This window comes from Pelobates fuscus, chromosome 1 (assembly GCF_036172605.1).
Source record: "Pelobates fuscus isolate aPelFus1 chromosome 1, aPelFus1.pri, whole genome shotgun sequence".
NCBI classification, from domain to species: Eukaryota; Metazoa; Chordata; class Amphibia; order Anura; family Pelobatidae; genus Pelobates; species Pelobates fuscus.
Genome location: NC_086317.1, coordinates 169,793,041 through 169,810,381, shown reverse-complemented (window position 1 = coordinate 169,810,381; position 17,341 = coordinate 169,793,041). Strand labels below are relative to the sequence as shown.

The following is a 17,341-nucleotide window of genomic DNA, read 5'->3' as shown; positions in this document are numbered from 1 at the left end:
GAGACAGGACGAGGGGAGGAAGTATCATTAGAAAAGGAGACACTGAATGAGCGTTGGGAGAGATAAGAGGAAAACCACGAGAGGACAGAGTCACAGAGACTGAGTGATTGACACCGTTGATCATGCTCTCCTTCTTCAAACTCTTCAAAGGCAGAGAGGTCAAGAAGAACTAGTATGGAGTAGTGGCCTTTGGATTTAGCTGCGATTAGGTCGTTAGTAACTTTGATAAGAGCAGTCTCAGTAGAGTGGAGAGGGCAGAAGCAAGACTGAAGAGGGTTAAGGAGAGAGTTGGAATTGAGGAAGTGAGAGATACGGGTAAAGACAAGCTTTGAGCAAAAAAGGGAGAAGAGATATGGGACGATAGTTAGAGGGGGAGGACGGGTCAAGAGGTGTTATTTTCAGGATAGGTACTACAGTGGCATGTTTAAAGTCAGCAGGGACAACACCAGAAGAGAGAGAGAGCAGTTGAAGTTGTGTGTTAAGGAAGGCACAAGACAAGAGAGAGATAAGGTGAGATGGGACAGGATCGAGCGGGCAAGTGGTGGGGCGAGAGGAAAGGAGAAGCGCAGCCACCTCTTGTTCAGTAGCTGGGGAGAAAGTCTGAAGGGTAGGAAAGGCATGATCTACATGGTTGAGAAAGAGAACGGCAAGGTGGGGAGAATTCTCTCCTTAGCTGTTCAATCATGTCGGTAAAGTAGCAAGCAAAGCTATCGTCTGTAAGCTTAGTTTGGGGGGTTGCCACAGCAGGGCAAAGAAGAGAGTTAAAGGTGTCAAAGAGATGCCTGGGATTGCAGGAGCATGAACTAATGAGAGAGGAAAAGTATGACTGTTTGGCAAGGGCAAGGGCTGCGCTGTATGAACACAATATGAATATAGAATGGAGAAAGTCTGACTGGGCGCAAGACTTCCTCCAGGAGCGTTCAGCACACCGGGAGCATCTTTGCAGGTAGCGTGTTGATTTAGTATGCCACGGTTGGGGGGTGTCCTCCTCAAGGTGTATGCTTGGAGCAGGGCTGCAGCGTTCAAGGCAGAGTTGAGGGTAGTGTTATATGTGGAGATGGCCAGTGAGGGACAGGAGAGGGAAGTGGTGGATAGCAGTTGTTAATCAATATAAGCTGACAGCTGCTGGTGGTCAATATAATTAAAGTTCCTTATATATAAGGGTGAGACCTGTCTATCTCCAGAGAGAATTAAGAAAACTTTCAATGACTATTACTCTCAATTATATAATCTGCCCCACAACCATGCAGACCCAAAAGATTTTTTTTTAAAGACAAGATTATACCAAGGATCTCAGAATCTCAATTGAAGGAATTGAATGCTCCAATCTCTTTACATGAAATACATACACGGATAGAAGCATCGAAACCTAATAAAGCTCCAGGCCCAGATGGATTTACAGGTATCTTCTTTAGACTACTCAAAAATGAAATATCACCTCATTTAGAGACTACTTTTAACAAATTTATATTAAAAACAAAAATTCCAAAGGAAATGCTTAAAGGCAATATTGTCCCAATATTAAAAACAGGAAAGAGCCCAGAGAAAGTAGATAGTTACCGACCAATTTCCCTACTAAATGAAGATATTAAGCTATATGCGGGAATATTGGCAGATAGAGTTAAACGAGTGGTTAGCTATATATAACACAGAGACCAGGCGGGATTTATTCCGGGACGACTCTCTACTAGCCATACAAGAAATATGATTGGGTTTATTGGAACAGGCTAGAGATGAACATATACCCATGCTGACCCGGTCATTGGATGCTGAGAAAGCATTCGACATGATCTGGTGGGCTTTTGTCAGAAAATCCTCGGTATCTTTTGGATTCACGGCTGGGACACTCAGTGCCATTATGGCTTTATATAGCGACCCCCAAGCTAGAATTGTGGGCCCTGGTTTTAAATCCAAATGGTTTGGAATCACAAATGGTACACGCCAGGGCTGCCCTTTATCACCGCTTTTATATGTTTTAGCGATTGAATCTCTGGCTGTAGATATAAGATCTAAATAGGATATTAAAGGGTTTGGAGACAATAATAACCAAAAAATTAAGCTTTATGATGTATTGATAACTAGCGGTATTCAGAATCCCGAGGAATCTATTGACCATTACAGCAATTTCTCTAATTAAAAGATAAACACAGAAAAATGTATAGCATTATACCTAAATACATCTCAAAATAATATTGATATTATAGAAAATAAATATGGATTTAAACAAGTTAAAAAGTGCTTCAACTATCTGGGAATAAAATGTCAAAAAACCCAAAGAAATGGTTAGAAATTAACATCTTACCGTTAATTAAAGAGATGAACGTTAACCTAAACATATGAAAAACCCTGGAAATCTCCTGGTCAGGAAAAATAAATACATTAAAAGCATATATTGTACCAAAATTCTCATATATTATGAGAATGATCCCTTTAAAAATTCCTGACAATTGGTTAGAACTAATCCAGTCATCATTTACTAAATTTATTTGGTCAGGTAAAAAACCCAGAATAAAAAAAAGACATTATGTCTAGGGAAAAAAATGAAGGAGGTATCAGTATTCCAATTATCCAAGACACTGCACAAGCCAACTTATTAGCACATATTTTAATAGTAAACAAGGAAGATTCTAGAAATGAGAATTGGTATAAAAGAGAACAGATCCTGACTTTAGGAGATAGGGATTATAAAGCCCTTTTATGGCCTACAGATAAAGAAACAAACCCAAACAAGAGGTGCACAGAACCCTCACGTGGTTTGAGGACATCTGCGACAAAAAAACACCAATCCAGAAACCAACGGCGACGCTCTACCAATACCTAATCACGGATGGTCAGCAGGCAACACGAAGATATAAAGAAAAATGGGAAAACATCACCGACCAAGTCTTCACCGACGCACAATGGGACAAAATTCTCATCCTTCATCACAAATCAACGATTAGTTCAAAATACCAAGAAATTAACCATAAGCTATTGACATTCTGGTACAGAACCCCAGACATTCTCCACAGAATCTTCCCCAGCACCTCGGCGACATGCTGGAGATGTGAGACAAATATCGGAACACTAAAACATATATGGTGGGAATGCCCCAACATCAAACCGTTCTGGACCCAGATTACAGCTCGCATTAAAGATGTGCTAGGGGCCACGACGCAATTATCTAAAGAAAACACCCTCCTGCATCATACCACGGACCTGATCTCAAAATACAAACGATCCATCCTGCGCCACCTACTTGACGCGGCCAAGGCGTTAATCCCTGCCCTATGGAAAACGACACGCGTCCCTACAATAGAGCAATGGCTAAACAGGGTAGAAGAGATAAGATTACCAGAAGAAATGCACGCAACCATACGGGATACCCTCACGAAACACGTTGACAAATGGCAACCCTGGATAATGTACATGGCGAGACGAGACGTGAGGGACGCGGCGGACGGGGAAGGGAGCTAGAGGGGAGTCACCCCCCCCCCCAAACATGTAACACGCACCGCACACACTACAGCCACAACACTCACATGATCAACACATCACCCACACACAGCTACCCCACAAACTCCACCCATGAAGCCGCAAGGCACAACAGCATACTGTACTCACAATAACCTCTCGAACCCGACGACCAGCAACACACAGACCTCTCATAGCACCCAGGCCACCGCGGCCGACTCACACACTAACACCCACGCCGGGAATAGACAACTGGAGACCCACGAACGAACCACACACACTCCCACTCTAGAAACTGAATATCCTGCTCCCAGAGCCACGATCACGTGTGGAATGAGGATAGCTCTCCTTTCCAAGGTACCCACATTGCACATACAAACAACTCAGCAGACTGAATTACACAAAGCTAGGACATAAGACACGGGAAGGAGAACAACATAACTGGGATGGACCTGGGAGCCCATCACACACTGAAAACAAACGCCATTCGCTCCAACCACCCACGACTACAAGACAACCTTGTCACGAGAGCTACACCTACATATCATTTACTGTTCACCCAAAAATACACTGCGCAGAATGCAGTTTACAAAGGAGCACAAATTAAGGGATCGGAACCTCGGGGCCCTTAGGAACCACCGACATATGTGCCCATATAGATACTTCATGCACATCACTAAAACCTTCATAAGCAAACCTAACATAGGACCTACGTAACCTACACGATCCACACTGCGAAAGCACATTACAACCAGATAATCCTAAACAAAAAACAACAGTGTACCCCACCTGAGTAGACCTAATCTCCTCATGAGCAGATAAACCTCTATTAGGACCTGCGAGTCCACTATGTTTCAGAAATATGCTCCCATATGTGACCTGCGTGTCACCACACTGTATTAAGATACTCAATAATCCTCCTAATTGAACGAAATTGCAACACTCAAATGGGACCTGCGAGTCCACACTGCTTTTCGTAGTAATGATGAAAAATATACAATAAAAATATATTTACAAAAAAAAAGAAACAAACCATTCTATTAAAAATTCTAAATCATTGATAGTCGTCCAACAAATCTTTCCCACCTGGTCTCAATGTAAAAAAAAAAAAAATATATAGGTTTAAAAATGAAGATAATTCCTAGTATAAATTTAAATATTCTATCATACTTAATGATTGATATAAACCTGGAAATATGGACCCTTCAGGGTATGAAAAAGATATCTAATATCCTGACAGGAAGCACATTAAAATCTTTTAAACAACTTCAAACTGAATACGGTATACCATCTACCGAATGGTTTAACTGTTTATCTATATAAGGGTAATATCTTTTTTAAAAACATTTTTGTGATTTAATTCTCTTGAACTGCCAGTCAAGCTTCTTTCAGAGATATACGAGCAAACAGGCTACACCCATTTAGCCAATAAATGTAAAAAATTAATCTACAAGGCTCAGATTAAAGCGACTCCCTCGGCAATCACTAAATGGAATTACGATTTGAAAATAGATATAACTAGGAAAGAATGGAATAATTCCCTCAACACATTATACAAAGCTTGCCACTGTTTGGATATACATGCAACTCATTATAAGATACTAAACAGATGGTATAGAACTCCTCAAAAAATAGCAAAAAATGTATCCTACAGTCTCCCCTAACTGTTGGAGATGCACTTAATCTACTGCAGATTTTAAACATATTTGGTGGGACTGTCCGATAAATAAACCCCTCTGATGACAAACCAATATTTATCAATTGGAACAGATGTTTAAACGGACTCCAAATATGGCTTTACTACATATGGATATGGAGCTGATTAATAGAGAATTCAGACCAATTATTTTTCACATCTTAATAGCCATTAAAATGTCAATAGCCAGAAATTGGAAGTCTCCTAGGGTGGATAGTTGGGCCAAGATTCATTATCAAAGTATTTTCCAGTGCAAAATGGAACGAGCTATTACGAACTTTGCCCCAAAGAAGGGACACTATTATAATTATTGGGATAGGTGGGTAAAAAAAATTAGACCCTGGACAGTGAATTACAACTTAAAAAAAAAATAAAAAAAAATAAAAAAAAATTATCTTTCTTATTGTATTATATTCATTTTTAATTGTGCAATTCCTCTCTATACTGGGAAATTACCGGAATACCCCTTATCTCGGACCCTCTGTTTGATTATTTTTTTCCTTTCTCGGCACACTGTGATCCAAACAAATGTTTGTCTAGGTTAGTCTGTATGTGTATTTGTCTGTCAATCACTATAGGAAAACAGGATATATAAAACTGAGACAGGAAGATTTATATATATATATATATATATATATATATATATATACATACATACACACATACACATACATATATATATATATATATATATATATATACACACACACACACACACACACACACACACACACACACACACATATATATATATATATATACACACATACACACAAAAGAAAATGGGATGGAAACAAAACAAATGATGATTTGGTATTTGATTGGGACATTCCTGACATATATAAAATATGAAATAGCAAATACCTTATTCTGATGTTAAAGAAAAAAAAAAAAAAAGAATTAAGGTTGCTCCTGAGTTGAGAGGGGTTAGGCTGAGGTTGTTGGGTGAGGGGGTATTTGAGAACAAACAATAAGAGGTGGTGATCAGAGAGAGGAAATGGAGTGTTGTAGACATTAGATACTGTACATGCATAACAGAAAATAAGGGTCGAGGGTATTGCCAGCTACATGGTTGGGAGAATTAGCCCACTGCGATAGCCAGAGGGAGGAAGTAATTGAAAGTAGTTTAGATGCTGCTTAGGTCAAAGGTGGGTTAATGGGAATATTGAAGTCTCCGAGAATTAGGGATGGAATATTAGAAGAGAGGAAGTAGGGTAGCCAGGCAGCAAAGTGGTCAAGAAGGAGGAGAAGGGAATCAGGGTGGCGATAAATAACGGCAATGTTAGCAGAGAAGTGTTTGAAAAGGCGAATCGAATGAATTTCAAATGATGGGAAAGAGAGGAAAGGGGGGGGGGGGGTGGGTAGAGGTTTGAAGGAGCAGTGAGGTGAGAGGAGAAACCCTACACCACCACCTTTACATTCTTGTCTTGGGTTGTGGGTAAGTTGAAGACCACCAAAGGACAAAGATGCAGGGGTAGCGGTATCAGAGGGGGACAGCCATGTTTCTGTTAAGGCTAGTAAATCTAGGGAAAGAGAGATGAAGAGGTCGTGGACCGCAGTGGATTTTGTAATATTGCAAACAGAGCGCGCATTCCAGAGCGCAGTATTGAAGGAGGATTTAAAGGAAGAGTAACATGAGATGGGTATGAGATTGGTGTGGTTCCTTGAGTTAGTATGTGATGGGTTTGCTGAGATAGGACCGGTGTTTGGGGAGACATCACCAGCTGCTAGGAGCAGAAGGATAGAAAGGAAGTGAAGATAGGAGTAGGATTTGAAAGTTTTGTAGGAGGGTATGTATATAGAGCAGTGGTTCCCAACTAATTTTTCCCGTGGAACCCTTTGACAACATCGTGAACCCCCGCCCTTTATGGGCCAGTGTGTGTCTGTGTGTCAAGGTGTATGTATATGTTTGTATTTGCCAGTGAATGTAACACACACTGGCACATATACATACACTGTGTGTGTATGTATGTATCTGTGTGTCAAGGTGTGTGTATCTGTGTTTGTATATGCCAGTGTGTGCATCTGTGTGCCATTGTGTATGAATCTGACACACAGATACACACACACACACACACACACTGACACACAGATACACACACCTTGACACACAGTGTGTATCTGTTTTTGTATGTGCCGGTGTGTGTGTGTGTGTGTGTGTGTCTGTATCTGACACAAATATACACACACTGGCACATAGTGGCATCAGATACACACAGACACAAACACCTAGACACACAGACTCAGATACACATACATACACTCAGACGCACACAGTGACACATACACACATCTTGACTCACAAATGCACACACACTCAGACACACAGTGACATACACACACTTGCATCCACTGGCACATACATACACTCAGATACACACACAGACACATACAAACAAACTGATATACACTGGCACATACACACAGTGACACACACACAAATCTTGACACACAAATACACACACTCACTCATACACACATACATGTTATATTGGGTAATCTATTATTAAGACCAAATGCCACATAATATTTCCTATGCATCATGCAGACAAAATAAAACCCTTACCTAGAAATGTGGATTGGTGTAATTAAAATATGTAATATCTTAATATAATTATACATCTCTATAATTATATATGTATATATATATATATGTATATATATATATATATATATATATATATATATATATATATATATATATACACACACACACACACACATTAATATATTTATTAACTACACATCTCTACAATTATAATTTTAACTATATATACTATACATATAAATATTAAAGTTATAATTATAGAGATGTATAGTTAAGTATACTCAGTCTTAAATATACATTTAGAAAGGTGGAGAACATTCCACAGCAGCACAGATGAGTCTTCTGTTGAAGGTATCATTGATTCTAGATGGTCTTGTGTGCCAAGATGTACAACCAATTTCAGCACAGAACATTCTATTCTGATAATGATTGGTTAATTACGGTATACTCGAAACTGGTGTGTATGTATATTTTCTATGAGTGACCTAAAGTACTCAAAATACGCCATGTTTTCTCACAATTATTAGTTTTTTTTCAAGCGTATCTACTTATTTCATGACTACACCTTTACTTATGTGAAAAGATCCTAGAGACCTCAACCAAACAAGTATGAGGCAGTAATTGAAGAAACTCTACTGTAGACAAAAAAAAATAATAATAATTACTCACATATCCTTTGTTGGGAGTAAATATTTTCTTGTATCTGGTCAAGAAGACATCACAGATCTTCCCATCTGTCTTTATTGTGTATGTCTTTGGAGCAAAAGAAAGAGCAAAACGCTCATCTGAGCTGCTGAACTTGAGCTGGGCTAGATTGTGGATGAAAAAGTTCAATTTGGTGGCCACGGAACCAAGACTGGACTCTATGAGTCTGTAGGAAGGAAAATAATGAGAAGGTCTATTATGGCAGGTTAGTTAACCTGTAGCTAAAATATCCCAAAACATATGAATAAGATTAGGATACTGTTTATGACATCATATTATATATGTATTTTTTTATTGATCATTTAGAAGGAATTTCCACAGACTGCTATGATTACCTTGTGAAATAAGTGGTGGCATCAGACTCTGAATCTTGAGGACGCAGTGCATCATATACGTATTTAAGATCCTGCAACTCTGACAGTTCTGGAATGCCACATGAAAGCATCTAAAAAAAAAAAGACAAACATAGAAGAACAGTACTAATACGGTCATATCAGCATACGTCATAAGAATTATTGGAATCAAGAAACATAATTTTTTAATCTATCCTACTTAACAAATTTTAAGACAGTAGGCCACTGTGCAGATGTGAACCACACATGTAGTCCATCTGTCCTGATTACTTTTATTTTTTAATGTTACTGATATGATATAATATACATGTGTTAAGGGCCATGTCATATTTAGCTCTAGCATTTTCTAGAGATCTAAATACAGTGTTTTATGTAGGTTTTTGCATATAATTATATCAAATACCCCTCTTATCTCAATTAAGTGAAAATAATGTGTGCATTTAATATCTTTACCTGTGTACTTTTCCTGCTGACACTATATAACTATGTAAATTTGTAAAAGCCATCTTTTTTAAGTAATTGTGCCATATTTTAACTCTAAGTGGCCTTAAATAAAAACATGGGGGAGATTTCAAATTAGCAGCCATTCTGACAAATGTTTACACGTTACAATGCTTACAAGATTAGTAAAAAAAAATATTTTCATTACAAAAACTGTAGAGATAAACAAGCCTTTCTGCCCAACTCAAGTTCTATGACTCACTCACCAGCCCAAGCAGATTAAGGAAGAGGTGAGTGTGCTTGCGGATAAGGTTGTATGCTTGGCAACACAAATCCACAAAATCATGGAAACGGCTGGACGTCTTGTCTCCTCCATTAATAACATAGGCCATATCTGATGTGAAGACGAAGGGAGCGCGGTCACTACAGAAGGAAAAGGTACATGTAGACATGTTATTGAAGTAAGCAGGGGAGTAAACATTTATACAACTAAAATAATATATATATTTAGGTTAACAAATAAAACATATTACATTGGTTACTTGACACAAGTCTATAAAAGTGTATTACATTCTATTTAATGGTGTTAATAAAAAAAAAATATATATATATATTTGTAAAATTGAAATCGGAATGACAAAATGGAGGTTAAAATAGTCAAGCTTGGGCCTAACCACAGAGCTAAACAGTCGCATGGCATCGGAGCTCCAGTGATTTCACACCATTAAATACCATTTTGGGCAACACAAACCCACACAAACAGCTGCAAATTAAGATAGGGTAAACCAGCATGGGTCGGAAGACTAAAAAGCAGAAACCCGCTCTCATTCCTCGCAGACTTCTCAGGCAGCACACTAGCCTGGTGGCGGTCCCTCAAGCCATTCACATCTCTCCTCACGAAACACGGCATACCATACCGCTGGAGCTTAACACGCTCCTAACAGTTTTCAAGGGGGAAGACAAGCACAAGATATTCGACTAGCAAGGGGCGCAGAGCCTACTGCCAACACTGGGACTCTCTCAGGAAACACTGCAACTAACAAATATTTGAAGCACCAACCGACCACCGCACAGATGGAACCCGGAGAGGGTGAAAGCTTTCATACCGCGACAGCCCAGACAAGGCTCCTATGCAGCAGCCACCACCTGAAGCACACACGGAGAACTGCAACTGGCGGTGTATCTATACACCTCACGTACATCTCACACTAGTCCGATTAGCCCAACATTCAGACGACAGGGTCACTACAGAGGTACCTAGATTAGTCTAACGTGCCACGACCATAAACACAAAAACTCAACCCACAATATGCAGAGCTAAACCCATACCCTACTGTTGGCTTATCACGTTCTGTTTTATTGTATACTGTGACAACACTTATATAATGTCACTGATATATTGTTCAAACTTGTAGTTTGAAACAAATATAAAAAAAATGTAAACATTTTTTTCCAGATCAGCTGTTGTAGCCTGTATCTTGCTATTCAGTTTTCAAATGACCAAAATGTGGCATTTAGTGAATAATCCTGCAAGTGATATATGTTAATGATGTTAACGAATTATGCCCAACATTTTGAGGCATTCTATTATATGGTAATTCATTTCTGCCACCTATTCCGCCACTGCTTGCAATAACAAGTCTGTTTTATAAAGACACAACCTGTCTGAAGAATGCTCCTTTTCCATTACATAAAAAGGATCTGACCAACAGGTCAAAGCATGACATCTCAGCACTAGATTATATATAATTAGAATAACCCAATGCTTAACCTTTGGTGAACATAATCACATGACGATGAACCATGATATTGATGTGGAATTATTAAAAATTATTATTGTACTTGTATTGAATTATTGTACTAACTCCATTTTAACTTTATACTGTGACTTCTTCCTCCATTTTGTCCTCATGACTTAACTTGTTCATTTTAAAACTACCTTACGTGACTGAACTTCTCAACCCAATTAGTATAGTAGACAAAGACTGTGTTTCCTGCAAGGACAAGCACCAGGAGGTGCTGGCTACTCCTTAAACCTTGCTGGCTACTCCTTAGAACTTGTAAGATAATGTAGTTTGAAGGCCACGAGAACACAGTAGTAATGAAATGTTCTATTCATAAGAGACCTTGCACCTGGACATGAAGCCTGATATCATTGACCGTGTAAAATGACGCTCAAGACCCCCTTATCCCCACCCGTGTCTAGAATAATCCCACCTCTGATGGGTGGGCACGGGACTAACCTCTTAATTTTTCGAACCAATAGGTAAGACACTAACCCCGACACTTAATAATTAATCCAATTGATGATGTTTATTTGCTGATATTCTAATAATCAATGATGACGCAAAATGCCTCTTAAAAGGGCCTGCGCGCCCGCTTTTACTGCACTTGCCAATAAACTTTCTCGAAGTTATTTTAACCTGAACCTTGTGTGTCAGACTTAATTACTTCAGCGTATATACGCAATTTAATTGTATTGATTTGGACAGGAACAGATAGACATTTGAACATTTTGGTTTACTTTCAAAAAGTACCATAACAATCTTGGCGCCCAACGTGGGGCATCGGGCTATGTCCGGCCGGTGAGCCGTCCTAAGGAAGACAAGGGTGGACGGAGGAATCCGGGGGGAAGGAAAGGAGATTGATCACCTCCAGGTACACGGTAGAGACTTCTGCAGAGCCACCGGTATGTTCCGGCCCCTTTGATTGACCCGTCCACGTGTCTGTGACTGCTTCCCGGGAGGACATCAAAGACAGGTAATATCTTGCCCGGTGCCTCGTTACTCACTTGTTTACCTGCATTTTAGTCTATCTGTTGCCTGGGTGTGTCTGAATTGTTTGCCTGTTTCCCCATTTTGAGATAAAGGGGGGGGGGACCTGAGGGGATTTGCCTGGGTCTTCTGTTGCCTGTTTACCCCTTTTAGGAACCACGGTGCTGTGGTTGTAGGGAAAAAGGGGGGTTGACCTGTGGATGTGTTCCTGGGGGTCATCTTTTCCTGTTTAACTCTTTTAGGAGCCTCGTGGCTGGGGCTGTAAGGAAAAAGAGGGGTGTTGGAACTGTGGATTTTGTGTAGACTCATAATTTCCTGTGATCCTTCTTCGTGTCACTTTGATAGCCTAGCTAGCTTCACTGTGCGCTTTGGAAACCTCCGGCTCTAGTTGAGTTGGGGGCTTCCTGACCCGGAACCTCCGGCTCTAGTTGAGTTGGGGGCTCCCTGACCGAAACCTCCGGCTCTAGTTGAGTTGGGGGCTTCCTGACCCGGAACCTCCGGCTCTAGTTGAGTTGGGGGCTTCCTGACCCGGAACCTCCGGCTCTAGTTGAGTTGGGGGCTCCCTGACCGAAACCTCCGGCTCTAGTTGAGTTGGGGGCTCCCTGACCGAAACCTCCGGCTCTAGTTGAGTTGGGGGCTTCCTGACCCGAAACCTCCGGCTCTAGTTGAGTTGGGGGCTCCCTGATCATTTTAATTGTGGTAAGGGACTTAGTCTTGTGGCAGGGGACTTCGTTTCCTGGAGGGATTCAAGTAGGCATTGCTTGTTTTCCGTATCACGTGGTAGTGGGACTTATAAAGAGTATAGGGACACTACGAGTTTGAGGGAGGTGACTTTGGAGTAAGCACATGTAGAAGGAAAGGGATTATTGTTGATTTCATTCGAACTGTAATGCATGCACTGTATTTCGACTGTATTGTTGTCTTGTTTGTTTAATAGGAGTCTCATGAACTCCTGTGTCTGTCTCTAAGGATTTTCCTTGCCTTTCATCTTTTCTGTACTTCCTATATTAATATACTATCCACTCCCATTCCTCTTAAAAGAGAAGTGATTGGTCACACACTTCTCACCTCGCTCCAATCCGTGTCTACCACCCCGGGTAGGCGGATTCAGTGACTAGTCTACGTTTTGGGAAGACGCACCTGAGAAAGTCCCACGGTTCTCAGGTGGCAGTCGAGCATTGTAGACGTTCTTGTTCAGTTTTCTCTCTCTCTCTCTATATCTAGGACGCTGGTATAGGGGTAGAGGGATTATGGGGCAGGATTTAGGTAAGCCCAGTAAGGGCTGGTTAGCATGTGATTTGGTAGAAAACAGAGAGGGTGAGGAGATGGTTAAAGGTGTTGTAAAGATTGCAAAAGTATGTAAAATTACTGTACCAACGGGTGGAAGATTGCAACCAGAAAGTTGGCGTAAGTTACTGGCAGAAATGAAAGGCAAGCTTACAGATAATGGTTTATTAAAGACTGCTGAAGCATGGTACAGAGTAGCGAAGGCTATTCAGCTAGAAGGTTGGGTTGAGGAAGAAATAAATCACAAAGGTGTGAAATTGTTTGTGTATCATAATAATTGTGTTACTGGGGTTTACCCTCAGCCAGCGCCCCAAAATGGCGCCCAGGGGATATCTATCCCCAAGGTTCAGTCAGCCATAAGTGATAGTCAGCTGACTATGTTCCCCACTCCCAATCCTCCCAATACCCTTCCCATCACCTCCGCTGTCTGCCCGGTCCTGAATTCTGACGGATCTTTCTTTTCCCCTTCCCCGTCTCTAACATTCCCATCATCCTCATCCATCCCTACGCTACCTACTGTACCTTCCCCTAACATTTCATCTGCCATTCCTTCCCTACGCTCCCTCTCCGTTCATGATCCCCCTCCCCTCCTCATCCGCCCAGCTAACCACCTCTTCCACCCTCGCCCCGGCTCCTCCCTCTACACCCACCCCTACCAAATCCTCTCCGTCCCCTCCCATCTCCACCCCAGTCCAATACCCCACCTCCTTCCCCTCCCCAGCCTGGCCCTACCCCTTCCCGTATCCCATGGCCCTGCCCTATCCCGGATATCCACTACCCCTTCCCCAAGCCACTCCCCAGGTTCCGGTCATGCCCAGTCCGGCACAGTCTGCTCCGGATGTGCCCACATCCAACATGGCCGCCACTTCTTCCCTTTACCCTAATACAGTACCTTTTCCGGCCACCAATATGGCGGCCCCCAGTACAGCCCTGATGCCGGTAATTCCCGGTGACTACCTATCCCCCGGTTATGACTCGCTAGCCACCCCCGCATCTGGGACCCCCGCTCATCCTCCGGTCCTGTCACCTTACTTGGGCCCTGCACGAAAGAAAGCTCAGATCATAGAATTAGATGAGAGAGAAGAGGATAGTTTATCCCAGGACTCGTCGGAGGCTGCAGGAGCCGCTGCAGGAGCCTCAACTCATCGTTCTATCGATGATCCCTTTGGACACAAGGGTCGGGGAGAACGGACCCCTCCTAAATATGTTGCCTTTAACCCCACTCAAGCTAGCGCATTAATGAAATCGCTCCCTGACCCAGAAAAACAGCCTATGCCTTTTTACCGAGGGATAGTTCAAATTCAAAAGACCTATTCCGCCGCATGGCGTGATTTGCTGAGCATTTGTGCTATTAAAGCCGGGGATGCATACTGGCCGAGCATGGCCCGTCACCTCAGTACAGATCTGCTTTCCAGTGATGTTGATTACCCCTCCGGGGTAACCTTTTGCACCCAATTAAGAGAATGGGCTAAAGACAAACTTGCAGATCAGGCTGCTGGCCTTACTGATGTTATTCAAGATAAAGGAGAATCAGTGGAAAGGTTCCATGCAAGACTGTATCAAATGTTTACAGATTTAGGATTTGATCTTACTGACAAAATTCATTCACAAATGCTGTCAGGTGCGTTTGTCCAAGGTGTTAAAGACTCTATACGTAAGGGAATCATTGCTGCACGCCCTGAATATAAGGTTGTTCCCCTGGATACCCTGCTTTTAGTTGCTAGAGGTTTGGAATCTGTTCAGACCCCAAGAAGACCCAATCCAGCTCCCCTCATGGTGGCCCGCGCTACCCCCATCACCTCTGGCACCAAGGGAGTCAAGTTAGAGGATGTAATTTGTTTTAATTGTGGGGCTCAGGGACACTACAGAAGTGACTGTCCGGAACCTAAAAGGGAACCAGGGGCACCCAAAAAGTTCTCCAAGCCTGCCCCAGGCCCCAAGACCGAGAAAAAGGTTCCAATTGTTGAAGAACCAGATGATTAGGAAGCTGGCAAGCCTGTGTCTGTAACCCCTGTAATGGCAGTGTCTACAGGGGATAAAGGGGGGCCACTTGCCACAGTGACTTTGCCCATTGAAGGCCACCCTACCACATTCCTTGTTGACACAGGTGCAGCCCGTAGTGTTCTGCGAGAACAAGACCTGCCAGACCCATCTTTTCTGTCAAATATCGATGTCTCTTGTGTTGGAGTGGATGGCCAGCCGAGACATAGCCCTCTAACAACTCCACTACGAGTTGGTTCTAGCCTGCTCGCTCGCTTTGTAGTATCCTCCATGTGAAGAAATGACTATATTATTCGGTCTTTTGTTGCATAAGTTCTTGTTTTTTATGTATTTTTCATTCGGCAGATGGGACTGCCGAACAGAGACCACCCCTGGCTCACTTAACTTCAAAGCCGGCATCACTTTCACCCTCTATGTGTGCGGTCAGCGTTCGTACTGCCGAACGCCACGTGGCAGAGAAAACCGCGGCCATCTTTTTTTCGCCAAACAAAGGCAGCGGGACTTGGTCGTCGAGTGTCTGGAACTAAAATCGGACACTCGACTTCCCAAACACCGGTCTCAATCATACGAACGCTGGAACTAGTGATACCGATTAGCTAGGAGAGCGCTATTCGGTACAAATATGCACCCGAATGAGGGGAACAATCGCTGCTAGGAGCCAGGGGAATTCATTCGGTACTTTTATGCATTTTTTCCCTTTTTCTGAAGTGACCGGCAAAACCACACGAACCTCTGGAACTATTTTGGGCAGTCCGCCCACAGTGAACCGGTCACACAGGACTTCCATACTTTTTGCGAACCCCTGAACCGATCCGGGTGAAATTTGGATATGTTGGTCACCCGGATCGGGGCTATCAGGGGATATAGTATTTGTGGGGATACCCCAGGTATAAAGGGGTGTTCCAGAAATTGGGGAAAATAGTGAATTTTCAGCCTGGAGATAATTAGGTTGTTACTATATCAGACCTGATTATCTCCAGGACTAGGGGAGGGAACTGCCTGTTTGTATTGGGTGTGTTTTATATTTTTACTGTTCGGGATTGGATAAATGTTACTCCTCCCTGTGGGATGTCCCCTTGCATGGGGACCTGCATAAAAAGCCATGTGTGTGAATAAACGTTAGTTCTACTTGTATCCTGAACCTGGACTCTGACTGTTATTTGGAATTCGTATGCTGTAACAAGGGAATTATCTTATGCAGCTGTTTTATTCCGTATGGATTTCGGTTCCTGTAACTATCGAAGCAAGCTCGCACTACCTTAGACTCTGACCTTTCGGGAGGAAACTACCGAACGCGGTTTGTCTAAACTTGGTTTCCTTACACTCCACATGCCCGATTAACCTGTTAGGTGCTGATGTTCTCTCACGCCTGCAAGCATCCATCACCTTTACCCCGGATGGGCAGGTAGAAATGTTTACACCTCTATCTGTATCAGACACTTAAATGTTCCCCCTGTGGTGGTAAAGCTCATTCCAGGAGCTAAGCTACCAAGAAAACCACAATATCCCTTAAAACCAGCACAGTCTGCTGCCATTTCTATCCACATCAAGGCACTCTTAGAGAAGGGTGCCCTGGTAAAATGTAAATCTGAATGCAACACCCCATTATTTCCTGTGAAAAAGAAAACTCCAAAGGGTGAGCCAGAGAAGTACAGGATGGTCCAGGATCTCCGTGCTGTCAATGAAGCTACCGTCCTGGATACCCCTCTTGTACCAAATCCCCATACTCTGCTCTCTGGAGTCCCACCATCTGCAAAATTCTTCACAGTCATTGACCTGGCCAATGCCTTTTTCAGTGTCCCACTGGACCCTTCCTGTCAATACCTGTTTGCTTTCACTCATGAGATGCAACAGTATACCTGGACTGTCATGCCCCAAGGGGCACAAAATTCTCCAAGTCAATTTGCAAAGGCCATGGGTACCATCCTTGATCCATGGCAAGCCGAGCACCCAGAAGTTGTTCTGCTCCAGTATGTGGATGATTTGTTACTCTGTGGAGATGATATACCCACTACTGAAAATTGCTCAATTAGTCTCCTTTGCTATTTGGCAGAACAAGGATGCAAAGCTTCGCTCATCAAGC

The 17,341-nt window shown here is 42.3% G+C and overlaps 1 protein-coding gene across 1 annotated transcript in view; it reads right to left on the bottom strand.

The window, feature by feature from the left end:
* Window positions 1–17,341, bottom strand: part of PIK3C2B (phosphatidylinositol-4-phosphate 3-kinase catalytic subunit type 2 beta) — a 156,019-nt gene that overhangs the window by 18,839 nt on the left and 119,839 nt on the right. Inside the window, exons 25-27 of the mRNA XM_063452303.1 lie at window positions 9,463–9,619; window positions 8,738–8,847; window positions 8,367–8,568 (exon numbers count right to left, since the gene is read on the bottom strand). Of these exons, the coding sequence (XP_063308373.1) occupies window positions 8,367–8,568; window positions 8,738–8,847; window positions 9,463–9,619 (469 nt within the window). The remainder of the gene's footprint in view (window positions 1–8,366; window positions 8,569–8,737; window positions 8,848–9,462; window positions 9,620–17,341) is intronic.